The 27,987-nt window shown below is 42.3% G+C and overlaps 3 protein-coding genes across 8 annotated transcripts in view; 2 read left to right on the forward strand and 1 right to left on the reverse strand.

The window, feature by feature from the left end:
- LOC126557351 (dystrobrevin beta) overlaps nucleotides 1–23,752 on the reverse strand; it is a 129,874-nt gene extending 106,122 nt beyond the window's left edge. Inside the window, exons 1-10 of one of the 6 annotated variants that reach the window (XM_050213085.1) lie at nucleotides 23,625–23,752; nucleotides 23,223–23,522; nucleotides 22,505–23,147; nucleotides 22,316–22,442; nucleotides 21,873–22,236; nucleotides 21,621–21,797; nucleotides 20,764–20,928; nucleotides 16,816–16,944; nucleotides 14,692–14,735; nucleotides 14,513–14,617 (exon numbers count right to left, since the gene is read on the reverse strand). In XM_050213085.1, the coding sequence (XP_050069042.1) occupies nucleotides 14,558–14,617; nucleotides 14,692–14,735; nucleotides 16,816–16,944; nucleotides 20,764–20,928; nucleotides 21,621–21,797; nucleotides 21,873–22,236; nucleotides 22,316–22,442; nucleotides 22,505–23,147; nucleotides 23,223–23,522; nucleotides 23,625–23,748 (2,133 nt within the window). In that variant the 5' untranslated portion in view covers nucleotides 23,749–23,752 and the 3' untranslated portion in view covers nucleotides 14,513–14,557. Of the gene's footprint in view, nucleotides 1–14,506; nucleotides 14,618–14,691; nucleotides 14,736–16,815; nucleotides 16,945–19,583; nucleotides 19,645–20,763; nucleotides 20,929–21,620; nucleotides 21,798–21,872; nucleotides 22,237–22,315; nucleotides 22,443–22,504; nucleotides 23,148–23,222; nucleotides 23,523–23,624 lie in introns of those variants that run through there. The other 5 variants (XM_050213082.1, XM_050213081.1, XM_050213086.1 and 2 more) reach the window with 5 other exon arrangements.
- Nucleotides 5,131–8,909, forward strand: LOC126567137 (uncharacterized). The gene is made up of 6 exons (XM_050223369.1): nucleotides 5,131–5,271; nucleotides 6,335–6,541; nucleotides 6,606–7,151; nucleotides 7,222–7,749; nucleotides 7,845–8,703; nucleotides 8,770–8,909. Exons 1-6 carry the CDS (start codon nucleotides 5,131–5,133, stop codon nucleotides 8,907–8,909), a joined length of 2,421 nt encoding a protein of 806 aa, XP_050079326.1.
- On the forward strand, nucleotides 9,556–10,147 carry LOC126559234 (translocon-associated protein subunit delta). Its single transcript, XM_050215363.1, has 2 exons — nucleotides 9,556–9,816; nucleotides 9,885–10,147. The coding sequence occupies exons 1-2, from the start codon at nucleotides 9,565–9,567 to the stop codon at nucleotides 10,143–10,145; spliced, it is 513 nt and encodes a 170-aa protein (XP_050071320.1). The 5' UTR covers nucleotides 9,556–9,564; the 3' UTR covers nucleotides 10,146–10,147.
- Nucleotides 23,753–27,987: the final 4,235 nt, after the last annotated feature.

The raw sequence follows: 27,987 nt of genomic DNA on the forward strand, positions 1-27,987 counted from the left end.
TTCAAAAACATAAACTAATTGTGTTTTGAAAAGTGGATGAATTTGATAGGAAACACACTAGTGTTAACAATACGCGAAAGAGAACATATTTTAAAACTCAGTGTCTCCAACACTCGATAACGTAACAAGCGTGTAACAGAAAAAGGAACGTGACTGAGAGCAAATGTAAACTCCGGAATGGGAAGTTTTAGTAATAAATTACTCAATGTGACACGGTGTTTTGGGGCAAGGCTAAGGAACGTTTTATACCATCCACGCATCGGTGTACATCCACTGGATATGTAAAATTGCAATTGCAACTCAGATTTGAGGAATTGTATGTAAATAGATCGGTTGAAATTACCCGCAAAACGCGGCAAAGCTCGAACCACACGATCGGGCGCGCTCTGAAGGGTCGGAATTTAGCAAGAACGAAGCGCATATCTAGCATCTAATTAATCCCTGTGTAACTCTTATCTAGTCCAGTGTTATATTTGTGCTAAATTTCTAACGGCTAATTCTGAACATTAAACAATTATAATCGTACACACACCGTACTGGGATACTTTAGAAATTAAATTCTAAGCTCAGCAATTGTCAGTTTTCAGACGCACGCATGTGTTCCGTGTTAGTTGAAAAAAAAAATCGCTTTATGTTGCGACGAACTTAGGTAAATGATGCTTTCACATGACGGAAGAATAATTTCTCGACCGGGGAGGACCACATTACAGGGTTCACTGTTAAGTTTTGTTTTGCACATTATTCGCGTGTTTATTGTGTTACCGTGTACGACACGGCGGGACAGTTTAAATTTTCCTACAGCAGCTTACGTACGCACCGATTCGTTTGCTGTACATAGGCGGGCATTAATTTGCAACCATAAATCGCGAGTGGGATGAGTGTGCTTTGTCTGCATAAAACTATAATACTCAACAGAATATTAATTGGTACCCCTTTAAATGGCAATGAGAGACCAGCATTATTAAGTGGGGGGAAAAAAGGGAAAACTCCGTAAAAAAAAGCATGTATTGTAACTTAATTACTAAGTGATCGCAGCTAAACATGACACCATATTTTACAAAACCGAATGAGCAAAGCGCTCCAAGTCTCTGGCAATGGGGAAGGAAGGCAAAAAGCGAAAAGAGAAGTAAAGATCTGGATACAGCTACAAAGAAAGCAGACCATTTTGCGCTGCGATCGTTTTCGATACAAGATTTGAATTCCGATAAATTTAAACGGTGGAATTGTGTGGAGTTTGTCGTCAGGACCTAAGCTGTGGAATCGCCGCCACAAGCTGTAGTTGTGTAGAAAAGGAATGGAAAAACAAAAAAACTCGAAATAGAAAGAACTGAACATTATTTAATTTTTTTGTGAATAATATCCTTATCATAACGTAGAAAGCAGACGCAAGGAGAAGAGGAAGAAAAAATACACATAAAGCATAAGTATATGGGGAATGTCAAAATAAAGCGGAAGCAGGAAACCATCTCTTGCGGGTAGTGGCATATGATGATTTGCTACTGCCCACATTGATCCTGGTGGAATAGTTCTGCCTGCCATCGTACCACAACAGCAAACAAAAGAATCACATGACGGCTAAGTTTAAGTAGTTAAGAAGCGTAGTTGCTTAGAGTAAATGATAAGTTTAACAGTAATTTTACTCTTTTTTGTTGTGCTTCTTTTTTTTTTGTAAATTAACCCGGAGAAATGACAAAATTATTCAGGAATGGAATTGTTCGAAGTGTAGCCAGTAGCGGGGGGAGTAGCGATATTGATCATAAAAAGGGCACTCTGGTTAGAATATTAGACTTTCGAAACCAATACGAGTCCCACTAGAGGTGTGCTTTGGCGTGTAGGAAAGTTTAAGTTTTGTTCTTTTTTTCTTTTTATTTAAAGAACTAATTTTGCCTGTTTGTTTTGCTGATACGATTATTGATTGTTTCGTTGTTTTACATTATTTATAACAGTTTTCTTTATAAATTACCAATTACCAACAAATTTCCCTTTATCGCTATACTTAAATAATAATGGCTAGATGTATATGGACAAACAAACACACACACTAAGCGTAAAAGTGGAAACAATTTCGAAAGTAAGGGCGGCACGTGTTTACGTACACGTGGTAAGAACGCGAAAGGCAAAACTGTAAACAATGATAACAATGGCAGACGTGAAAGGGGAATTTGATAAAAACCGATCCGTGTAAAAGTGATCGATAAATTATTAAAATATTTAAAAGTCGAACTTGTGGACAACGGGTTTAGTATTTTCATATATATTGAGAAAAAGTGTTTCATGAAAGAAACTGCTTCGCATGTTCCCCTTGCTGCATAAATTATAAGTTGATTTACCTTTTGGGCGAAGTTGCCAGCCACAAGGGTCTCGCCGGCTAGAAAGCCTCTTCAGTATCAGAATGGTTAGACCCCCCCCCCTCTCTCCCTCTCTCTCTCTCTCTCTCTCTCTCTCTCTCTCTCTCTCTCACAGTGTTATGCAGAACGCTTCGATCGGATCAAAACTGAGCGAGTTATCATCAATTTGCACGGGCTGTAATGTCCCAGCAACTCCCGGAAAATTCCGCTAGCAGCATTCCCGTGGAAAATTGAAGAAACTCGCTTTGGTTTGGCCCGATCAGGGCGTGCTAGATACTGAATTAATGAACTACAATAAAATCCTACTACTGCGCTGTCTTACTTTTATAATAGTCAAAGATATGATCGCGTTGCCCCATATAGGAGAAGTCGAAATGTACAACGATCGGACTTGGGTGGACCTGTGCAATGAAAATTCCATGGAAAATAAGGTTGAGTCTTAAGCAACGCCCAGTTACGTCGTTCCGGCATCTGTCTACTGACTGATCCAGATGTACTACGTGAGCTTAATTCTCTCGGCTGGTGGTCCATTTCTTTATTTACACCCAGTTTTGTAGTTGGTGTTGATTTAATTGTTGTTGCCCTCATTATCTTCCTTTCTATTCTCGAGCAAGCGTGTGTTTAGGGTTCTTGGTTTTCCGTATTCAAATAAATCAACTGAGTGTGTCAAGGTTCATGGTTTGATTGTTGGGCTACACTTTTATTACTATCAATAAGGGAAGAAAGAAAATTTTCATTCGTAATTTGAATTTATTTTCAAGGAAAGAAAGAAAGAAAAATTTCATTCCAATTTTCATTTCGTTTTGGCTGCAAAATAAGTTTTTAACGTTTAGAAGAACATTCCCATCTTGTTTGTATCGGAAAGTGCAAGCAAATTTTGCACCAAAATCCGATTTCAAGTAACAGGAGAACATACTAGTGCAGGAGGCAGCATTTTCCCCAAAAAACATCGTATTTTGCTCAACTGATAGAAAAAACACCGCCAAGTGCTTTGCACTTTGCATACTTAGCGGCGCATAAGATGCTTAGAAACTATAGCTCGCTAAAGCTAGAATTCGACACTCGAGTTCGAAAATTAAATTTGGAATTTGAAAAATTGAAATATTTCAAATTCAAATTTAAAATTTAAAATTGAATTTCGTATTCAAATTTGAATTTGAAAATTTTCAGGAACGATACCAGCTACCTCCTTGCATGCATGCTCTCCTGTTACTGCCAGTCGCTTCCAATAGGAAATTAACGCAGGAATGAGGAAATTTCGTGGCAGCAAAATTTAATCTCGATTAACAGGAGCGCATACTGGGCAAGGAGGCTTCTTTTAATTCTTTCATATGATATTTTGTACAAAGGTCTGCAAATGATGTTTTTTAACACTAAATTCGATTATAATTCTAACTTAACATAACTATACGAGTACTCGTTTTTGGCTTATTAAACAAGAGATATTGCTATATTCAAGATATTGCTATAGAAGATAGTTAAAGGCGACGTTTTAGTAACAAAACACATATTTTGATCATTTTTGCTAAGGTTTTACACACACTTTAACAGTGTACATGCTAATTTCCTGCAGGTAACACAGCGATACGAACAGGAGCGAAAAATATTCTCCTCGGAAAATGTAATGATTTCTGAAAATCGTTCAAAAATACAAGTAGCTTTTGCTGACCTTTTGCTGAAGTAAACATATTTTTGGATCATTTTATTTTATCGTATTTCGCAGCCTCACCATGTAATTTTTACAGTCAAGATACGATTATTGCCTTATTTAGATCAATAAACATATAAGTGTAGAGCAAACATTGGCTAAAAAACCGATCACATGGCTTTACATGGGTAGCAAAAATCGGACACTTACCAAACTTAGATTCAATCTGATGGAGGGCCAAAATTTCCACTCCGCCAAGGGTTTCCAAAAGACTTATTCCGCCAATGGAAGTTGAACAAAACATTCGCTATGTTTTATGCACGAAGAATTATTTAAAAAAGATAAACAATTAACATAATAACGCCAGATTATGTTTTAAAGTAAAATAATTACATTTATTAGAGAGACAACTGTGCTTAACTGCTTCAGAAAAATGGGTTGCTATGCGTCCTCCATCACGTCTCCTTGGTAACGAAAAACAGTGAAACGAAAAGCTGCCATTCAACGAGCCAGCAGCACGGTGCCTGCAGTAGTAGTAGCAGTAGTAGTACGTCAGCCAGAAGGACTACGAGGAATAAACTTGACTTTTCTGGAGGCGATTCCAAATCGACCCTTGGTTCAAGATTTTTGTCTAGGTTACCAAACCATTGCCATTCGTGTGCCAACCGTTCGCGAGATGTTCGCGGAACCGTTCGCGGTGCTTAATCGATAAAGGAGTTGCCATTCCCGGCTGGTTCCACCGATGGCGAAGGGTGAAGGGAAAGGCTGATCGGTGTATTCAAGGTTGTCAATATCATGGTCGGGAAAATTCATCGGCTTTCCTACTTTCAGTTTCAGTTCCCGATCGAACGTTGTCCGGTTCGGTCTCGGTCTCATGCTAAACTGTACAGCCGTTGCACATTTATCGTCAAACATCGTCGTAGTGGCCGTTTCGGGTGTGGTTAGAAAAACAAACATGGTGGCGCACTCAGATCGCGTGTGAATTATCGTAAATTTATGACCTAATTTCTGTTGGTGCTGCAGTACTCAATACCGCAGCGCTTGGTGAAACATCTGTGTTCCGTGGAATAAGAATGTTGCGCAAGTGTGTGTAGAGTTCCCTGCTACGAACGAACGATCCTTTTGCTTTGCAGTATGAATACATCCAAGTGGTTGCCGAAACAGCACCAGGAGGTGATCAAGCTGTTCGAGCAATCGCGCCTACTGGAGAGAGAGCTGCGGATATTGGGCAAGAAGTTTGCCACCGATATTAATATTGATCTGCCAGATTACTATGTAAGTAGGGATGGCATCAGCTGTACCACCTCGTATTGTACAGTAAGGAAAAGACCAGCCGGCTAAATACTGTACATATATGGATGGACGTGTTACGCCATTAGTTCTTAGTGAACCAGTGTTGAACGTCATCGCTTCATTCGTACCCCCAAAACCTTGATATTGAGCTATTATCAAGTGCAAAGGGAAAGCTGTACGTTGCCGCTGTCGTGCCCTGGGATAGGGCAAGAATTCAAGGAAACGCTCGATTGGGCCAAAGGAATGACACAAGAAGTTCGCGTGCCACCTCGTGGAGGTGCAAATGGAAGAAACAAACATAAAATAAAGAACCATTAAATGCACAAACATGGCTGTAGGGGAGGAGGAGTTCGGAGAGATGGGGAGGTTAGGAATGGGAAGGGAAAAACTTTAGGTAATAAATCGTTTCTTTGAATGGAATGGAAAACAGTTAGAACATTGCAGAAATTGCAAGAAAAGTTTGATGGAAATTTGGAGGCTTTATTCGTACGATCTAGTCAGAGGTCAGGTAACCGGAGGTCCCTGAATTATTGGGAAGTCTTCACTGTATTAACTTTTAGTAAGAATATTTCAAATACTGTCAGCTTGCGGACAACTCTGTATCCCTCTCTTAGTCCACAAACTTTCACCAAACATCCTTGACCTAATGCTAGATTCTGGAGGACAATGCAACTATTGAAGAAAAAAGAGAAATTGAATTATTGTTACATCGATCATTGTTCCGTTGGCCGCCTTTATATAGAGACCTTCGGTAAAAAAATAACCAAGCCTGGCACTCACTTTGGCGCGTCTTAAATTGGCCTCGAATGTCTCAATGTTCGAAGTTCATTGATATGAAGCGTCTGTGTTAGTGCGAGGTGCGGAATGTCCTCTTCCGGACAGCTTGGCGAATCCAGCCGACTCGGCACTAGCGTTCCAGTGCGCAAAAGCGGCCGAACCGATCGGAACAGAAGAACAGCACACACCCAACCCAACGGAGTACCACGTGGTGTTTTGCCCCTCGGCTGTCTCTAACATCCACTTACAAGCTTCCCTTACTTCACAGGAATTCGAACGGTTGCTACAACAAAGTCGCGAATGTTTCGAACGGTCCGCCCACGTGCAGACACGGCTAATACGGATGTCGGCTTCGTCGGCGGACAAGAATGTGGAGCGAAGCTTCTTCAAGATATTGCTCAACCGGAAGGCACATCTGATACGGCAGAACTTGCGTAAGCGCAATCTTCAGCTTATTTTTATCATCAACAAAATGGTAGTTTATCTAATCCCGTAATATAAAGCGAAGAATCTATTAAAATCTGTATAAAAAATCGCAGATCAAGCTAATGCTCGCCGCTACCTACACGTCGGAAATAGTCGTCGATGGTGCATTGCTGCTCTGCACGCTACACAACGAAAGTGTGATCCTGGCCCAAAAGACAACGCAAGCCCGCACCCAAACTAATGCCCAGATATGTAGCAACTCTTTCCCTCCCCTAATGTCCACACCGAAGAAGGTGGACGTGGGAACGATCCTGCAGATTATTACGAAACAACGGGCAGAGGATTGCTGCAGCACGCTGATCAACTGTCTGCTGACCACGTGCAAAGGTGCACTGACGGTTGCGCACGAGGAGAACGAATCGGACACGTCGAGTGTGGAAATTTTGCGTGCCTTAACGACCAATCTACAGGGCCCACCGGAGCCAGCAAAGCATATCGACCCGATACAGGAGGAGATGAACGTTAGGCGGAAGGCGAGCGTGAACATGATATCGAGCGGGGAAATACATACGCGCGGGCGGGGTACACCGGGCCGGCAGGTGGTGGTAACACCGATCGTTAGGCCGGAATCACGCGAACTGGACGAATCAGAACACAATGTAAGGTTGAAAGGAAGAGGTTTTGCACGATTTTCTTTTTAAAAAAACATTGAGGAATCTCTCGTTTTAGGATCCGGCGATAAACTTCTTCGATGAAATGGCCGCCGAAGCGGTGGCCTACAACTCGATCAACTATCTCGTCAACGAACCGGATGGGATGGATTTGTTGGAGAACTTGATTGCCGACGAGGAGATCTTCGTCGCGAACGTGATCATGAAGGTGATCAAGTACTGTCCGTCGGCGTTTGAGCGTGAGCTTACGAAAACGGAACTCATCAAATGGGTGAATCGTGGTACGCGTGGACTTTGGACGCAGGTTGGTGGATCGTTGGAGCACGTGGTGCTGTGGTGGAGTTCGTCTCCGTTGGCTTGTAGACCGGCGGCCTGTGCAAAGTATCTGCGCGATTGGCTATCGTTGCTGCAGCCGGACGAAGCACCGGAACCGATACTGTCCACGTTGAAGGGATTGGGCGAAACGCTGACGGTGCATGTGACGAGTACGATTTGGGACAAACAGTTTCGGTTGGCTGTTGTGTCGTCCAGTCTACCGGTGGATTTTTCCTTCGAGGAGGGAGAATTTTGTGGCAAGAATGTAATTGTAAGTAGGCAAAGTGCGGTTATTGTGATTGGGCATTAATTTTCGCTCTCTCTCTCTCTCTCTCTCTCTCTCTCTCTCTCTTATCTACTTCGAAGGTGGAAGGAACGGTGTGTGGAAAAGTTTGGAGTGAACTGCTCTATCAGTTGGTGCAACTGTCGAACACCTGTGATATCGGAACCATTGCTAACGAGCTACCGCTGGTCGAACAGATACCGGTTCTGCATCGGCTCGATCATTCCATCCACTCGATGCGCATCTGGGCCGCCAACAAGGCACGATCGCTATGCACCGACTGGAACATGATGATGTTCTTCAAGGTGGTCCACAACGACATAGGACTGTGCCTAGAACAGTTGCAGTACATACGAGTCCCGGAGCTATCGGCCGACGATCCGCTCGAAGTACAAGTGCAAGTTTGTGTTGCGCTGCGGGCGAAACTGGTTTCAGAAATTAAAGAAAACATTATCAAACTGAAGGCAACCTGTACCGAGTGTATCGATGTTCTGGCCGCCGTCTGCCGTACGACAAGCCTTGCCTCACTGACACTCTGCTTTCCCTACTTCAAGCACTGGCAGACGGAGGTGTTGCAGGAACGGGCGAACGAATATGTGGCCTACTTCTTCAACCAGATCTATCTGCCCGTCATACAGGCGACGAAAGACATTGAAATACTGAAGCTAACGTTGAAGATCATCTGCGAAGCATGGCTCGATCATATTTACATGAAAAAGACGAAATTCAGCAGTGCCGGAGCACTGAACTTGCTGAAGGATTTTGATGGGGTAGCCGAGTGGATCAATGCTTGTGAGGCGTTAGACGAACGGTTACGGGAAACGTTGTCCCACCATGAGGTGTTGCGTATGTGTGAGGGGGTAGGGAAGTTGCTGCTTCGGAAACCGGAGGAAACGATATCCATTCTGCCAAGTCCAACGAAAGCGGGCAAGAAAAGCGATGGTAAGTGGATTTGAAGATAAGGTGGGGAAATCAAATTTTAATTAAATGATTGCATTCGGTTTTCAGAAACTGCCGACGAGAAAGCACCACTGCCACCGGAAATGTTTGTTCCGAATCAGAAGCGTTGGCTAGAGTTGCGTGCCCGCGATCGACGTGCGGTCAATCTGAACTGCCTGTGTTTATGCGCGGGCATGGATGTATACTAAAGGAAAATTACGCCGCTAGATTTGACGGTAAAAATCATTTATTGTTTTACATTATTTTTTTATCAAAACATTTCTATTCGCTTTTCCAACATTTCTGCCGGTAACGATTTATTATGAAGGTTATATAAAAATATAAATAAAGTAAATAACTAACATCAGCTACATGTCTCAACACGATTCTTATACCAAAATCAAATGAAAAGTTCCGAATATATACAGAAAGGTTTTGAAATTTGAAAACTGGTTTCGTGGATGACATTTTCCGAGGCGCGACCATACATGACCGTTGTAAAAACACATTTGATCGGTTGGGTGTTTTTAATATGACAAATAAGATTTGTAAAATATTCTGTAATATATCAAATTTTATAAAACAAACAATTCTTATTGTAATGCAGTTGTAACGAGATTTTACAGAACATTAAAAAAAAATTCTCGAAATCATTCTATTTAATGCTGTCATTTTGACAGTATGCGCGGTTTGTTTATGACAGCTGCGTTTGACGTGGCTGTAGATCAATCGACGTGGATGGTGTCGTTGCAAACAACAAACCGTACCTTTCGCCAGTCTGCCGGGAACCACACGAAGTAGTATTCAGTACATCTCTTGTTTTCATATTGTACGTAAGAAACAAATACACCGCACTCACCAACAATGGTAAAGTTCGTGCTAGCATCGGTCGCGTTGTGCTGTGCGTTGGGTTTTGCCGTGGCAAGCACCTGCACAAACCCGGAGGTGAAAACAAACTTTTACTCCACCACGGATGCCACGATCGTGAGCCAGATTGGGTTTGTAACGGAGTTCACGCTGAAGTGTTCGAACGCCGGAGCAGAAAAATTGCCCCTGTTCGCGGAAGTACTTGGCAAGTTGGCCCCGGTTGTGCGCATCGGTGAGAACAAGTATCAGGTAAGAAACCGCCACTAGCGCATTCTATTTCGTGGACTGATTTCACTGAATAAACGATGTGCTTGCAGGTTAGCTGGAACGAAGAAATCAAGAAGGCAAGCAGCGGATCGTACGCTGTGCGTCTGTTCGACGAAGAATCGTACGCCGCGGTGCGCAAGGCTCAGCGTGCCGGCGAGGACATCCAGTCGGTGAAACCCCTCACGACCGTTACCGTTAGCTTCCCCGGCGCGTACAAGGGACCGTGGGTTAACTCGGAAATTCTTGCCACCGGTTTGGTTGGATTCGTGGCCTACGTTGCCTTCACGACACGGTCCAAGCTGATGGCGTAAGCGACCGTACACCGAAGCTTTTTGTTTCTAGGTCTCCATTACTGCTTCATCGCATTTCATCCGTTGCTCTTTCGCTCGCGGCATCAATATACCCTGCTCAGGACATACGTTTTACATGTGCTAAAAGCAGATAAAAAGCATTCACCTAAACGGCATCCATCAGATCAGAAGGGAGCAGCCCCCCTCACCGGACCGGGAGGGGGACAAAGGGAGTCAACAACTATTTCGGATCGCGGCGGAACGGTCACAACTAGCTAACACTTTCATTTCTAGAGACTGAACCATGATTACCTGCAGTGAGAATAAAAGATAAAGAAATCGGTAAAGCCGTCGCACCGGAAAATTACAATGCTGCTGTTAAAAATTGGGTGAATATCACACGAAATCATCCACACAAAAGGAAACACCATCCAATTGGTAAGTAGTAGAATAATTAGTCCTCTAGTCTTTATGTTTTATTCGTAACAGTAAATTGCGCCAAACATATACTGGTTCGATTCGGCTTCGCAGAGTTTTTATCCTTTTGCAAGCATATCCGCTTTCCGACCATGTGAAGGTGTAATGTTGCGATTCGGGTTACAGATTTCCGATTCGAATCTTTTTTTTATTTTTTTTGTCTTGTTAATGATAATTCTAAGAAGTAATACTCTCGACCAATTGCTCGATCAAGCACACACGCCAGTGCTAACGGTTATTTTTTGTGGCTGGATCTATGTCCCAAAACCCGGACGCCTTCTCTCACTCACTGCTCGGAAACCACTCGCGGTTATTCGGCATGAACTGCGCTTAATGAGTGTTAGCTTTTGTTATTTCTACGTCGGAGAAAAGCCTGCGATTGTATATTTGACTATAATTTGCCCCTCTGGCTCCCGGGACCTGTTTAAAACGTTTGTCTATCTACACCGTATTGTAAGGGAGGTTTTCCTTAACACAATATCTCTTCTAGCCGTAATGGTTAAACCATCACTTGTTTGTTTATGGGTCTTTCTACTTACATATTACGGTTCGTGAAACAAATTGTATTATTTCGAGTTTAGTTTAGTGTATTCATATTTATGCCGCATGTTGAAGTAATCAATTCAGGCACGCTTAATCGCGTTTTATGCTCGCTGCGAAAGTGTCCAAATAGGTATTTGATAAGTGATAGTAGCTCCACTGGGAAAATACGGTTCCTAACAACGTAATAGCAGCATTATTAGCAGCCATGAATTGCTGCAAAATGCATCAAAAGAGGAAAACGAAAAGGAATACTCTTTACATCCCTTGCGTGGGAAGGTGTCCTCTTTTCGGTATCGTTGTTTGCTCTAGCTACAGGATATTATTTGCCACCAATATTCCACCCGCTGACAATATCAACGGTTCGGGATGATTTCGATTTCTAATTCAAATATTTTCCGATACAATACAAATACAGTGCCTCATACGGAAGTCCGGACATTGTGGAATCAAACAATTGCTTGCCTTTGTGATCAAATTTTCTCTACCTAATGCTGATCAATTGCCACCATCGTTTCACTACTTTCAACTGATCAGATACAATGAAAATTGCTGTGAAAAATCGGTTGTCAGGTGGAAAATCGACCATTTATGACGAAACAAACAGAAAGCCAGACAGCTGCATTTATGTGCCAGATTAAGAGGCATTTAATTATTTAACAAAATGCGTGGAATAGAATTCATGCTTCTTTTTAACTTCTCTTAGCTTATATTATTTTCTTATCAGGCGCTACAAGCGGTCTTGGTCTGATGCAGAAGTCCTCTAAACCGCTTGCGGTCCAGCGCCGTCGTCTGTCAGCCCATAATCTCGACCTTTTTGGTGAAGGCAGCAACACCATCACACCATCTCATTCATCATGTGGACGACCCAAAAAGGCGTTACGGGTTGGGTCGTCCGGTGTCATTCTAATGACATGATCAGCCTACCGAAGGCTGGAGAATCCAATTCGCTGCACGATGCTGAGTTCATAGTACAGCTCATTTATCTCCAACCCAAGGAGTTCCGCCGCCTTCTTTCGCTAAGTAGGAAACAAGGCTAGCCCTTCTCCTCGGCGCAGAACCTTGGTGAAAGGGACCAAGGGGAAAGGGACACGAGTGTTTTCCATACACCATCTCCTGACATGTGACGTTGGTCATTGTCATTCGCACTCGTCTGGTAAGTTTGGCCGGTATTCCAAATGAGCTCATTGCTTCGTACAGCTTTACCCCGGCTATGCTATCGTATGCGGCCTTGAATTCAATGAAGAGATAGAAAGATTGGAGCTGCTGCTCCTCCCTTCTCTTCTCCAAGATCTGCCGCATGGTGAAGATCTGATCAGTGGTAGATTTATCGTTTCGGGATGAAATCTAAATATTTTTTTGCGTATACTGCAACCAACTCCTTTTCTTTTATTATTTCACCCATTTTCGTTGATCTACCTTTGGCGTTTGGTCCAACATATCAATTTTTTGAAATGGTCTGAAATTTATTTCTGAAAACTGGTGAGTTGAGATGATCGTGAGAGATCCTACCAAGAATTATAGTAGGATACAACCCATAAACATAGAAAGAAGGAATAGAAGCAGATATAACGTCTTGAAAAAAGGTAGGTAAATTGAATTTGCAGGCGAGGGCGGTATTGAGGACCATCAACCTTGAATCAATATTTTTCGTCTGACTGCTAAATACATGTGTCTATTTTGGCTACTCTTCGTTCGTTACCAACCTTATTGTAACTGTAATTGGTCACATGCGATCGATCGAAGTCGAAGACAACGTATTCAATTCCTCCGGTGACCGGATTCCCGCTTTGAGGCACCGTATAATCTTTCAATCTTTCATGTTACGATATGCGATTATCGATAAGTTGGAAAATGGGAATCTATGAATAGGTGTAGCGTAAAGATTTCTTTTCTCTTCTCTTCTTCTGAATTTAAATTGTTTTCCTCGTCTACACAGTACGTTGTGTCCTTTAGTTTAAGTTAATTTTGTTTAAAGATTTTCTTTCCTGGCTTTATGGTGAGGTTTTTGCTGAAACACACGCATTATTTATTCTATCGATGATCATTTGCTAGAGTGTGCCAGTTTCGTTTTTTGTTGTTGTTGTTGTATGAGCGATGTTTTAGTTTAATTTGGTTTTGTTCCAATTTGGGCGCTTCTCTATCGATTACGATTTGATTTGTTTATTTACAAAAGAAGAGAAGAAGCTCTCGTTCTTGAAATTTGACTTTCGTCCAGTCTAACGAACCCATCCAAGGCCTCCGACGGCCTAATGCAGGAGATACAATGTTTGGAACGAAGTTATGCTGCTACACGAGAAAACGATCGATTTTAATCATCTGCTTACTTTAACAAACGTTTATCCACCTCGAACATTTGACCCATTTTTGAGGAGCATTTAAACTATTAAAACCGTTCCACCGATGCACCCGATGGCATTGCTGGGAAATTGTCCTCGTTGTGTGACGTGTGATTGGCCTTCGAATTATGACAATCTTTAGGACGTATAAGTAACGTGTAAAGAAATGATAGAAAAAGTATTTTAAAAAAAATCACTAGAACGCAAATTATTACTAACAGAAAAAAAACGGTTTATTAAAATCATTTTCGGTACAACGCGTACCGCATTGCAAAACAAAAGTACATAAAATAAATTAAACATGTAACACGCTTTCCATTCCGATGTTGACAAAACAATCATTTGAAAGACTAATAATAAAGAAGTAAAACTTAAATGATAAACAACGGATATGGACCGTTATGAAGAGGGAACTGAACATGAAATCCGTGTTGCTTACTTCTGGCAAGAGAGAATATGACTGAATGCAATCTGCTTTAGAGCTGCTCACAATTATTCCTAAAATATATGCCTAAATCAAGTGTTTCTGTGTGTGTGCTTTGCTGCAAAGTAAAAATTCTAACGAACTAATCCATTTCTATGTTAAGGTTAAGAAATCGTCCTTGATAACGTGGTTGCTCTGTGTGCTTGGAATGCATGAATATTGCCACTTGCATTGCATTATTGCTTTAAACAAGTCCTTCGAGTGTTTTGCTCTTTGTACGCTTTATCATGAGACATTTTGCTTAATGCATAAATCAAAGTAAACAGGCGGCATGTATCCGCTAACTAAATAAAACAACTAATCCCGCTGACTCCCTTCCTCAGGACAAGCTTGATGTTGGTGGTAATACAACAATGTGCTAGGAATATTAAACACCAACCAATTGGCCACCAGGGTGTTCTCTGAAATGTGTTCTTTAGTGATACACTAAGAAGTAATAGTAAAGTTAAGGACGATGTCGCGCAAAATGGGTGATCTGTGCCGCGCGATCGCAATATGATCAGGATTGCCCACATTCCGTTTGCTTGAAGCTAGTGGTGAGATTTTTTTTTTTGCTGTTGTTTGCACTGGATTTAAGTATTGCACTGTTCGGTTCACTGGTTTTGCGAGTTTAAGCTCCAGGCAGCAAACTGTTCCTGCCATTGAGTGTTATCCTGGCAAATAGAGGAATGGAATTAGATGTTTTTTTTTTAAAGCTATTTTCATGGGTTGTGATAACTTTGCCTACCTTTTCGCTCCACTCATGCGTAGTCATGTGCATCTCGTCAAAATCTGTAAGGATGGTTGGATAAGGATGGCCATTAGTAAACCAGATACATGCTGGTTGTCCCACAAAAAGAACATGCCATATAATGGAAAGAAGTTGTAAGAAACGAGGTGCAGAACAGGAGACCAAAATGAAACATTTAACGTTTAACAGATGGAAAAGAACACCACACCACGGGGTCGTTAAATCGTTGCTGTTCGCGTAACACTAGGGCGGTAGTGAATATAGCATTAGTTTTCTACTATTTTCACGGTTGATTTTGTACTGTTTGTCACTTTGTTAGTACAGGGTGCATTAATTGCATTGGGTCCAAAAAGTTTTTGGCTGATTGGATTTTTAGAAATTTAAATCACGCTGGCAGAACTGAGGTTCAAATCCCATTCGGAATGTTCCTTCGTAGTGCCGACTGGGTATCCAATCGGCACGTGTTATCAGCAAGTCTAGTAAGCCTAGTTCCAAGGAGAAGACAGTTAGAGCCTCTAAAGTCTGCCTGTACAGATATATCAGTAACATGAACTTAAGGAAACCAGAAGAATGATATTTGTGCCTGGATTTGGTACTCTTAACAGACGGAATTATCACACGAGCTGATGGAACCCTGTGAGAAATGATCCAAAGCGATGTGTATTAAATTTGTGGGCGATTGTCCTTGTTTCAAAGGGTCCTTAGCGTCCCCTGTTTTCCAAAAGACCCCCTTATCTAAGAAAGCTTCACCGTCGCCAAAGGGGCTTAGGTTTTCAAAGGGATCAGGTTGTAATAATAGTGACAGGTTCTCTGGAGTGCATTCACGGTTACACTTTTATATAAGTTTGCCAGCTCTATTCAATAGATAGGGACTTTGTTTTTCATCTATCATCTATCTTCATCTATCAAGGGATCTCTCGGAACGCTTTCCATTTCTTCCATAACTCGAATACCCACGATACCTGTGATATTGTGCCTTTTAAGAGGACGTGTCAGAGCTATTGATCAGCAAACGACGTCTTAGTCGATGGGTTCTGATCCAGCCACGTGTTCTTTTCGTTCAAGAAACCTCTCTAATTTTGAATACTTGTCGTCGGATACATCTCGTCGCCGAAGCAGTCTTGCCGTGAAAGTAGTCTTGTTGTGTATGCGGCCACTCCATGGCTACGGTCCTGCGCTACTTCGTTGATTTTTCAACTAACAAGACCTCCATGCTTGTGGACCGGCAACGTTGGCCATATGTCTCAATTTATCTATTCGCCAAAGTGTTTTCTACGACTAGACAAGAAACCTTAAGCCTGAATCTGCAAGCGAATGCTTAATTTTAAAGTTACAGTTCCACTTCTGAATGGGATTTGATATATTCGATCTCTTATTGCATCCTCAAACTCTTTTGGAGAACAATTGTGCGAATACTTTTTGAACCCATTGCGTGCATTCACCAAATCATATGCGTTTTATGAGTACAGTGCTGATGATGACTATACTACCAGTTGATACAACGCACACCATTAGCCATTCCACCCTTCGCTTACTATTTTACAACCATTGCGTGTATGACCGTCGCAGGAAGTAGTTTACGAAACGGATCGAACGTGTTTTGGTGGTGGTTACAAGAGGAACGATTAACGTACGTGCTGCTGTTGCTTGTATATTACCTACACGTGACATTACAGCATGTTCTGTGCTAATTGGGATGTGCTTGTTTCATTCCATTAAAAAAAAAAAACAAAAACACTACGATCAAGTGAACGTTATTAGATAAAAATATTCAAAAAAGAAGATTAACCGAATAAAAACACACAGAAAAAAACACTGTTGAAGTGCAAACCGCAACAAGTGCCAACACAAACAAGCGTCGATGGGTGGGGAAAACAAACGAAACGGAACCCAGTTTTTGCACGCCCGTCGAGAAGGATGTCGCTTTAAAGTAAGTCGCACGCTCCTTCGATCGTTTATGATCGCACTTCGTCACTCAACTCAATGTTTTTCTTTTAATAAAATATCGCCTGCCGTTCGCATTTTCCGGTGCACCGGTGTTAAATTCAAACTCAATATCCTGTGTGCCTGTGTGGTAGGGAAGGCGGGTGTCAATGGCCGTGGAACGGTGTGTATGCTTACCTAGCGAATGGCGCATTGTGTGCTGCGACGAAGCGATACTATCATCGTCGGATCCCTCTGAAAAGTAGCGCATCGGCGGCTTATGTACGACGCCGGGCGGAAGATGTCCTTCGTAGTGCGCATAGAAAACTGGTGGTTTGCCGGCCAACCCCCAGGGACGAGTAGGGCGAGATAGTGGTGGTAACGTAATATGTGCGGGGAAGATGATGTAGTAGTAGTAGTTGATGTTGTTGGTGGTTCGTTATGAGTGGTAGGACAGGTTTTTTTTTGTTAGATTTTTTTTTTTCAAATTTTAATCGCAAATTAGAGCAGCACATTTGTATAAATCGGTGTTTGGAATGGTGTGAATAACCGGTGGGTAGGTGTGGGTGAGTGGTTTTCAAGTGTCATTTGTGTTTCATTGTTACAATTACACCGAATACCGCGTTTCGTTGGCGATCGTGTGAAGGCAGTTTGCAGTTTACCGAGATTATTGTTGTCGTTGTTTGTGAGCGTTGTAGTTTCGAGCGTGTGTGTTTTGCAGAGGCATGCGTGTAAGAAAGTAAACGATCGAGAACCGATCATCGAATTAAGATCGATCATGCGTGTTTTTGGTTTAGTGTATTATGTTTTGTGATTTTTTGCGCCCAATGGGAACAAAAATAAAGGAAAGTTTTAAAACTGTTTTGGGATGTAGTGTGTAGAAACGTATGCATTATACAAAAACATAGACTGACTTTAACGATTTTTTATACGCGACTCTGTACCCCAAAATTCACCCCAAATATTCATCGTCTTCAGTATCATTATGTACATGTACATACGCAATACAACGAGCGAAAAAGGAATTACACCACTTATTGCATTGCAAATAAGAATTACACTTTAAATCATTGCATGGAAATTTTCGTGATTTTTTTACATTCAAGGCGACCTTGACTTTTGATCATCAGATTAATAAATTATGGCAAAAAGTTAAATCAAGCTCCATGTTTAAGATATTTAGAGTGAGTGTATATGGTATTCTTTCGAATGATTGCAATAAGCAGTGATTTTGTGGTCAATTTTGTTGTTTTCCAGGGTATAAAATTCCACGAGTCCTCATCATTCAGTTGTTTTCTTAAATGTGACGAAACATAACAGACTAAAGGTTTCCCACGAGCTAGAGATTCGTAAAATATACTGATCTTTCATATCCTTCAATTTCGTGGCATAATCCATGTGTAATCGTACTATGAACTCATGTAAAACTCGTCGTGCTAGATTATGATTAGTCTCGGAAATCAGGCCATCGTTGTTGTTGAACATTGTGACCATCAATGACTTCATATTAACCGAAAAGACCACATTTTACACTCATCCATTGTGGAAATATTTTCTTGGATGAAATTGGTCCAAATCAGACTATGACGTTCTGTAAATATGCTGATTTGATATGAGTGATTTAGCTATTGTGCCGCTGTTCAAAATTTTATTGCTTAACAGCATTTCCTGCACTAATTTTGCCTCAATGATTCAACATAATTTGAACTAACATTCTATACTACAAACCGCAAAATCGGTTCAGGATTTATTCTTATTTCGCTCATTGCAATATTGTGTTATGCGTGAATTTGGAGCATTTTAGTTCATAAAACACTGGAGTAATTTGAATTGTAGATTGCTTCGCACTGTCAGCGCTGTTTCAGAGCAAAAATTTAGCGATAATGATAATCTAAAAGGGAAACAATTCTGGCCGACCACCATATTTGTGGGTTATGGTAGTGTTTTATCGCTTTGAAGATTGAATCTAGGGGTCAAAACATCCGCCTAAAGCATATTCTTTAAAATCTCTAATCCTCTTGAACGAAGCCAGTTATCTAGAATGATTTTTTTATGCAATGCTCTTAAAGTCAATCTATTTTCCGTAATGCAAACGTTAATGTTGTATGAATTATGATTACCGGAAGGATAAAGGAACAGGGCAATTGAACAGAAAAAGTAAAAAGGTGAGGTGTTGTTACTTTTTTTTTTTTTGCAAAAAATGTTGCATTTTTTTGGATATATATTATTGTTTTTGCTTCAAAAAGCTAATCGCAAAACAGAATTAAACTTTCGGCATCTTTTCTTCAAATTGGTGTCGGCGATATGGCGGTATTTTTCACGTATTTCGGACACAAAAGTAAAAATGCTACTTAAAACTCATTTACGCTTTAAAAAAAAAACAGCAACTAATAGCCAAAAACCAAACAAAAAAAAAAAAAAACGGCACACATTTTGCTTTTCCCATCTTTGAAGAACAAAAGTGCTATCGAATCAGAGAATACGACGTGTCCTTTTTTTTTTCTTCTAACTTAAACAATTACAAAAATGGCATTTTTCTGGAGGGAAAAAGAAGCAAAGAAGAAGTAGACTTTCGTGGGGAAACATGAATTGAGTGGGGGGTGGGGTTAGTAAAGTGTGTAAAGAGAGTTTGGGGTTGGGCAAGAGTTTTTCATTGTTCTGAGAATTTGTTTCCATTCTGTTACGGTGCTATATAACGCTTTATTATCCTTGTTTTGCAACCTTGCGTACCGTACCGCCTGTATGTCTTTTATCGATGGAAAGTGTATTTTTGCACTACTTTACTTAAAGGATGCGCCGCAACTCCATTTCCGCTGCTGCTCGCCGTAAGCAAAAGGGAGGGTTCATCTCTCTAATACCTGCTGGCCCCGGTGGTCGATTAATTTCGGTGGGGAAGTATCAGGGGACCACCACCGGTTTTGTTTTTGCGGAAAGCATGTTTACATTCTCCCTAACGTGCACACGCACACACACACACATACTAAACTCTGCGCTCCTTCAGGAACGTCGTTTCCGGTGGAGATGAACCTAGAAATCAAGGATGGATTGTTGTTTTGGAAGTACTTTTGACGTGAAAATGTGACCACCATCTGATCAGATGGCCGGCGGTCCATTTTGAAGGGACAGTAAAGTATGTATGGGTTGAAGCGATCTGATCTTTTCATTGTGGGTGAGTTTTATGTTTTTTAGAAGAGAAAATACGCTGCCATAAAAGACAAAGAGCACACATACGTATAGCGTATTACATTCCTAAATGCGCAAACATCGACGAAGATTGCGAAATGACAGTACAGCGCGCTGCCTATACCGCTACGGAACAGTCATTAGTTTCACTACTTGACAATATAGACAGGTAAATAACATACAGTTAATGCAAACAGCGCAGCGATTTAATGTTAAAACAAAACGATACACACCGAATAAAGTATGCAGCAGAAATGCAAGAAGAAATACGAAAAATGATGATTATTGACACACATAGAGAGAGAGAGAGAGATCGTATGCTACTAAAGCTTAAGTGAAGCTACCTCAAGCTAAACCTAGCGATTAGTCTCTCTCTTTCGGTTTTGTTGTGTGACCACCGGCCCCATAAGTTTTCCAACTGTAAGACGAGTTGCGGTCGAAGAATCGATGAGTAATATCATTTTAGCTCAAACATGGACACGTGTACACGCACATCAACAAATAGACGATTAAAGGGTGTGTGATAATAGAGAAAATGGGGGCAAAGAAAGAAAATTAAAGAACCATAAAGAGTATGGAAAATAGTTTAAACATCCAGAAATTTTAATACTAAATGTTAGTCACAAGTACACAGGCATGAAAAAAAGGTGAAAGACTCCCGTCGGACACAGCACACATCAAAACAAAATCGAATTAAATGGCTTTAACCTGGTTTTTGATTGATTAATGTCAGAACAAAACTATGTGACTAATTGACCAAAATACACACACACACACACTGGGTGCAGTTCTTTGGGACGGCTGGTGGATCGATGAACACAGAGAGACAGACATTGAGAAATGGTGCTTAAGAGAGAGAGAGAGAGCGAGAAAGAGCAAATGCGTTAAAGGAAGGGTGTGAAGGTGAAGAAGTGAAAGCGAGTGCGGATCATCCCGTTCAGGAGGAGTCTTGTGTGCGGGTACCTGAGTTGAGCTCGCGCACCAGCGAGGACATCGCGGTGGAAACGGAATCGGCCGCATAGTGCAGATCCGACCGGCCACCACCGGCCGGCGGACACGCTCCGGCAGCGGCAGCGATATTCGTTCTCGAGCCAAGCGGACCACCGCCATTATTAATGCTACCATTATCTGTGAATTATGGTTTGTGGGAAAGCGCAATAATTCGAAAAGCGGATCGAAATGTTGTTCAAACAACAGCGAAAACACACACACACACGCACGTAACGGGATGCAAAAGACAAATGACCAACAATATGAGATGATGGAACCCAAAATTGATCGTAAGAAGCCAACAGAAGGAAAAGACTAATTGCTAGATGAGATGTGTAAGTTAGATGTGAGTCAAACTCCAAAAAAAAAGAGGATATTAAATGAAGCGACAAATGAACATTTAATTTATTACTGTTTAACCAAATGTCCGACACCGATTAGAAAGTGAAAACATGTGTATTGCTGTGGTTTTTCTTTTTGTTAGTTTAAGCGCGTTGAAACAAACATTTGAAGTCTGGATGAGATGCGCAATTTGCGCCGCATATGCAATCACAGAAACAGTACAGAGACACGCAAACAACGAGCAAACGAAGAAACAGAATTAGCAACTCTGGATGAAGCGGCAATTGAAGCGAACTTTCCTGCTTTTTTTTTGTAACTTTTGCTTTGTGATGATGAAACAAGAGTCTCATAGTAAAGGCATTTAATAGAGCATTGATCAGGAACAGGAAACCAGTATGAGTGGCGGGAAAGGAAAATAATCCGGGTGTTTAGCAGAAGGAGGAAAACGCAAGATTTGATTAAAAACGCACGCGAAGTGTGCTACTCACTGTTGTTTCCGTTTGGAGCGTATCCCCGCATATCCATACCACCGCCTCCCATGTGCGGATCTTGACCATGCATTCCTACACCGGGCGGTAGCATACCGGGTGGTACATTTGGTGGCATACCGGAACCACCGGGATTCATTGGGCCCTGTCGTGAACCTTGGTTTGGCATTGGTGGTCCTAAAACAACCCGAAAGGAGTTGATAATCAGTTCGGAAGCAGGACAAAAATTAGCTGCTTTTGCGATCTATCTACCCTGCGGTATCGGTGGACTTTTGCCCGACCGTGGACTAGAGTTGGGCGTCGACCGGGGACTCTGCGTTTGATGGTTTTTAAGCATCCGCATAAGACCCTCGAGCTGTGCCATTAGCTGCCGGCGCGAATCCTGCAACGCTCCAAGATGACCCTCCAGCTCGCCCTTGCGCTGGCGAAGGGCACGTAGCTCGTTCATCAGGGCCGGACTTTCCGGTGCGACCTGTTCCGCTTCCTGCTGGCGGCGTAGTTTTTGGATTTCGCGCATTATCTCCTTGTTCTTTGACTCGAGCTGCATGATCAGTTCGCGTTGGGCCCGTGAGCTGTCCAGTCCTATCTGCACCGGATCGGGTGCTGATCCACCGGGCTGTTGTAGACAAAAAAATTGATCAGTAAAAAAAAAAAGGTTGGAAAGGACACTGCAACTGCAGAAATGTAGCCAGTACCGTTCGTGATTCCTGTGCAAGTCGTGCAGCGTATCGCGCGATCAGTCTATGCTCCTCATCATTAGAATTAACGGCTCCACCACGCGTCCCGGACGTACCGTTACTGTCTAGCGATAATCCGGTGGCCCTAAAGGGATGGAATTAATCATTACAATGCTCTCGTGTTCCTCGTCCCAGCGACCATCTTACCGCGAGTCCAGTGTACTGCTGCGATCGTACAGCCCCGGTATACCCCCGTCCGGGAAGCCGTTGTGCGACGGCAACGGTGACGGTGGGACAATGTGCGATAGGTTGAGCGTTTTCTCCGGCTGCTCCGGAAACCGTGGCAGCGCCTGAATCTGTTTGTCCGGCACACAGCGGAAGCTTTTGCGCAGCGAATGGCCAATCTGCTTGCTGGGGCTTTTGTAGCTCGAGTACTCCTTCACCTCGTGATCGTTTTGATGGTTCAGCGATACGCGCCCCTGCCAGAAACAGTCCTGACACAGCTGATACCCATGGCAACGTTGGCAACGGTACCGGAAGCCGGTAAAATTTTCCCGCATACACACCGAACACACGGTCGGATGGACGACCGATTCAACGGTAGCGAGCCGATGCAGCAGTGGCATCCACACGAGACAGGCCGGCCCCGGTTCGGTCATAAAGCCGGCCATAAAATCGTTTACCGTGATTTTGTTCTCCACCGGGAAGATTTCCGACTCGAGACCTTCTTTGTAGAAAAAGGTGGGCGACTCGAAGACGGCTGCCGGAAGGGCAAGCACTTCACGCAGGAAATCGCCCAATTTCCAGTGTATCAGCTGGCCCGCTCCGTCGGAGATTTGCGAGAAGATATCTGGCCGGAGGGGAAGAAAAGCAAACGGATATCAATCCATATCGGTCGAATAGTGAGGGAATCATCGCTACTTACATCGTAACTTATCCACCATCTTGCCGGCGCACATGATCGCGAGTGCTACCTTGATCGAAAACACACGTATCTTGCCCGAGTTGTCACCGGAGTATGCCGCCAGCAGCCAGTTTAGCAGCAAGCTTGCCTTGGAATCGACGTGCACCTGCTGGGTCGGTGGCAGTCGCTTGTTTAGATTGTGATAGAGCGAGGAGACAAGCGTTTCCAGCCGGCTTACGCTGACCTCATTCTGCGGCTCGAGTGTGTTCAGTCCATTCTCGCGGAATGCCTCAATTACGTTCCAGATGTCGACCAAATGCACTACCCCCAGGCAACCAAGCGGAAATGGGGACGGAAATAAGAAACAGAAATCAATTAGGATATTAGCAACTACCGGGCAATCCTGCCCAGTGCCTTACTTACGGTTGGTCGATTTCTGTACGTATCGTAGCTTGCATGCTGTGCGATAGGAAGCGAAGCGAATCGTGTCAAACGATTGGATCTTGAGGTCCTGTAGCATTGCGACTCGTGCTTCCATTGGTTCCATGGTTGTGTGTGATGGTGGGGGGGGGGGGGGATTGCTAGGGAAGATGTAATGGACAAGGGGAACGTTTGCCGTTCAAGCGGAGCAATCTGAAAAGATAAAACAACAAACAACTTTAGTTTATTAAGGTTTTATTGCCACGACCAGTGTCTGTTTTTGTATTTTTATTTAACAATTATTATTTATCTTATCTTATCTAATTATTTATGGATAATATTTTTGTAGCAATTCGCGATTAACGACAGCAATAATTCAAGACATTCACGTCTGATGGACAGTTCTCGCTGGAAGATATTGTGTTAATGAATTTTCAATTAATCCTAACTTCCTTAAACATAATTCAATTGCTACTAGCGTTAGCAATTAGTTTAGACAGCAATGTACAATTTCATTAGCCAGGGTTTGTACGGATTTTTCCTTTAAGAATGCCCCCTAATTGACATCGTTCGAAACACGACCCCATCCGAGTATTTAAAGACATATTCATCCAGCCCAAATGTCTTTTCCGATCGCTATTAGCAACTTTCCGTTGTAGTAAATTGTTATCATAACTCGCGTACTCGGCTAAAGCTGCCATACACAAGGGCGTAGGTAAGCGTTTCGAAATTGATCCGACTTTTCTGGCTTTGTAAAGTTTCTCCTTTCGGGAAATTCGGTCGACTCATTTTCAGTCGAAATTAGCCCGGCCGGGGAATGCTCATTTTCATAAAATTAATTGAAAGCTTTGCAGAAAAGAACCCTCCCAGAGTCACGACTGATTGCGAGAACCCACGACGATATGGGAGGCGTTTGCGATGTATGTGTGTACGTCCAAAGTTAAAGGCTTCCCCAAAGTTAATTCTGTGAGCTGAAGTCAGCAACAACAAGAACAGAAAAAAAACGTACACGAGATCATTAAACATATAACCATTTGATCAGTAACGAGGAGATTCGGAGAAGCTTATCTTGCTGGGTATTTTCCATGCTACTTTCCCGCAAGCGATTTTTGAACAGTTTGGTATTCCTAGTACATTTGTCTGCTGTCCTGCGTGAAATTGGGTTTATGTTTGTAAAATTTTAGATTACATGAAAACATTTATTTTCGCTGTTCACTAGGAAATGTCTCCAGGCTCGCGAGGATGATCGTTGTTATACGTTAAAAAAAATACAATACATGCTTTGAAGACTTTCCATACAATCTCCCAAAAAACTTTGTACCATTTACTAATTTTCGGTTAAAAATGTTAGCTTTCAAGGCGTATCATCTTAAGCTCAGAAAATAATTGGCAAAGTCCAAACATCTCGACCCGTCGACAGTGCAAAATATTGGTGTTGCCTTGGTGTGATGAGCTGCTGAATTTAGCTAAATAGTTTAACGATATCAGCAATCAATTTTGGAGGAGAACTAAGAAAAATTGTGGAAACGGTACGATAACATTATTTCGAAACCCTTTTTTTAACACAAACCAGACCAACATTTATAAAGAAAAATCGATGAAAATTAATTCACTAAATATTCTTTAACCTAATTCCGTTATAAAGTTTTAATAACGATACACAAAAAACCAAATTAGAACGACAAGACAAGTCACAAAGTATGGGGAAAGCGCTAAGAACAGTTTCAATGGAGGCGCCTGGTGGCTGACCCAAATTGCACCCTTTAAAAGCTCGAACAGTATTTCAACTTTTTTTTCTTAAAGTTGCTGATAAAAGCTTCGATTCGACAAACATTTACAACCCCCTTTCAACAGCATTCACTTGAAGCTGTTTATTTCTTATTACTTGCCCTATTGCTAGTCTCTCTCCATTCAACCATCCATCCAGCCGTGAAAGGATGCTGCTTTCTACGCTATCAAAACATTTCTCCTTCGTCCATCTAATATCACACCATTATATCGATACTAACTGCTCCTTCCGATTTCTCTCACGCTCGCTCTTATCGGTTTTCGAGAAGAAAGGTCCGAAAAAAGGCAAATCAGGAGGAGATGCTTGGTAATCGAATCGAAAGCACTGACAGCCGCCAAAGGCAGACATTTGTTGTTTGCACAAGAATTTACCACGAAACGAAACCGAAGTGAAGCGAAGCCAAAAACCTTCGGCAAACTGTTGTTAGAACGTGGGAAAACTCGTGGAAAAATAGACCCATCCAATTACAGCAATTGGAGGTGTAATAAATTAAGCGTTTTTTTTTTCGTCCCGTTGTTGTACTGCCTCGCAAAGACGCGATGTGGCCACCTAAAGGGGGAAAAACGACGACGAAGTGAAAACAATGGTTGGCTTAAAATGTCACGCGACATTCGAATTAAGCTTGGGGACGTGATGATGATGATGATAGCGTTGGTACGGAAAGGCAACCGGCGGTTTGGCCGAATTCTAATCACAAACAGACACATTCACCCGAGCAAAGCGAAACTCAGGGGAGACGGTGGGAGTGAAGTGGAATGAAAATGTTGTTTCTTTATAACATTTTTTTGTTGGTAAACCACGCGACATTGAGACAACGAATCAGGTTTACTTTTCGTCGCTTGTCGTGTAATGCGGTCTCATCCCGCTCTGTTGAGCCGTTAGGACGGTATTTGGAGTAGGTTAAGATTTTCCTTCGTTTCATGGAGCAAACAACCACACGTTTTCTTGTCCGTGTTTATTCGGTTTCCCCGAAGGCAGAAAAGCATATTTGCTAGCGTTTCCTTTCACCGTGTTCATCTTGTCAGGCATCCGGCAACGCTTATCACGCCGCCAGGCTATCTACCTTCACCTCGATAAGGTCAATTAAGGGGTCGTAACAAAGTACCGGGTCGTTTTACGTTAAATTGCCAGGTTTTGGTTAAGCACCGTTTCGTTTAAACGTTTTAAAGTCGAGTGTGTTTTTTTTTTGTGTGAGTTTATTTAGCTTCTTATGTTCCATTGTATTCCCTTTGTTTCGTTCAAGAGATGTACCCGAAGCTGTTTTAAATCCTTGCAATCAGACCCGTACAAGTTTTTGGCACGTTTACACCATTTGTTTAGATTTTCGTCCCATTTTCAACGATTTCCCGCTGATTTTGTTTTTTTTTTAATCCCACCGGTGTGAGGGGGAGGTTGGTTTCACAAAACTTTTTATTCTACGCAGTGCGTTAGGGGTTTTCCCTTCGAGGAAATGGTTTTCTCTTTCTCGAAAAATTGTCATAAGCAAAGTTTGCAGTCAAAGTAAGCCATCGGAGCAAACACACACTCGAAACGGGTTGGCATGGAGATCACATCTGGAATGTGAGCTGCTACCAAGCAGAACATGATTTCCGTGGAAAGGATTCAGTTTGCGGGTTGGAAGATTCTAACCTACTTTGTGGAATGTGGTTCAAAAGGGATAAAGAAACGGTGGGGAAACGAGACGATTAGCAACAGATGCGCGTAATAAGCATTAGGTTGACGAGTTGACGGAGCGAAAGCAAGCAGATTGGCAGAATTATTCTTTCTACTTAGAACGCGCTTATGAAACATTAATTTCAATGAATGTTGTGTACCTCAATTTCCCTAAAACAAAAATGACTGTGGTAAACTCCCGTGTCAAGCGACCGTAACATCGACCGAAGAAAATGAAAATCTGTCATCCCTCCATGCCCGAAACATTTTCGTTTACGGTCACGCCATTTGTTGCCCCCTTTGGGTCAGGAATTGGTCATCATCAATTTGTAACGATCGCTCAATTAATCTTCCCACTATCAGTTAGTCGAACCTGTTCCGTGACGATAGAGCTGAAAGAAACACACCAACATGCGCATACTTGAGTGTTTGTGTGCGTGTGTAAGTTTACTTTTACACGAGTAACACAAGGTTCCTTTCGATTTAGGTCAACGGCTGGGGTCGGGATGTAGTGGAACCCACATTGTCCTGACAGTACCGCCGCTTCTCGCTTCTCGTTGTTCAATCAGTTTTGTTGGAAGATGTTCTCGGCACGGTATCGCTGATGGGAAATTTACATTATTATGCTGAGTTCCGGCAGAGTCTGTCCCTCACAACTGTTCCATCTGTCCATCTCGCTGTTGCTTTCTATTTACACCAAAGCGGAGGGTTGTTCGGTAAGGGAGTAGTAGTGGAGCATCGATTGAGATTGTGCGATAAAAATACTTCAACCTGCGAAGTATGACGACAGCCACTCTGGGTCGGAAGGTTTGTCCTACAACGATATCAGATAACATAGTAATCGTTTCAAGTATTGTATAAGTCAAATCAAGTTATAATTTAAACATTATTCTAACCTTTCGATTGATTGATATGCAACAATCT

The sequence above is a fragment of the Anopheles maculipalpis genome, chromosome 2RL (assembly GCF_943734695.1).
Source record: "Anopheles maculipalpis chromosome 2RL, idAnoMacuDA_375_x, whole genome shotgun sequence".
Classification (NCBI taxonomy): domain Eukaryota; kingdom Metazoa; phylum Arthropoda; class Insecta; order Diptera; family Culicidae; genus Anopheles; species Anopheles maculipalpis.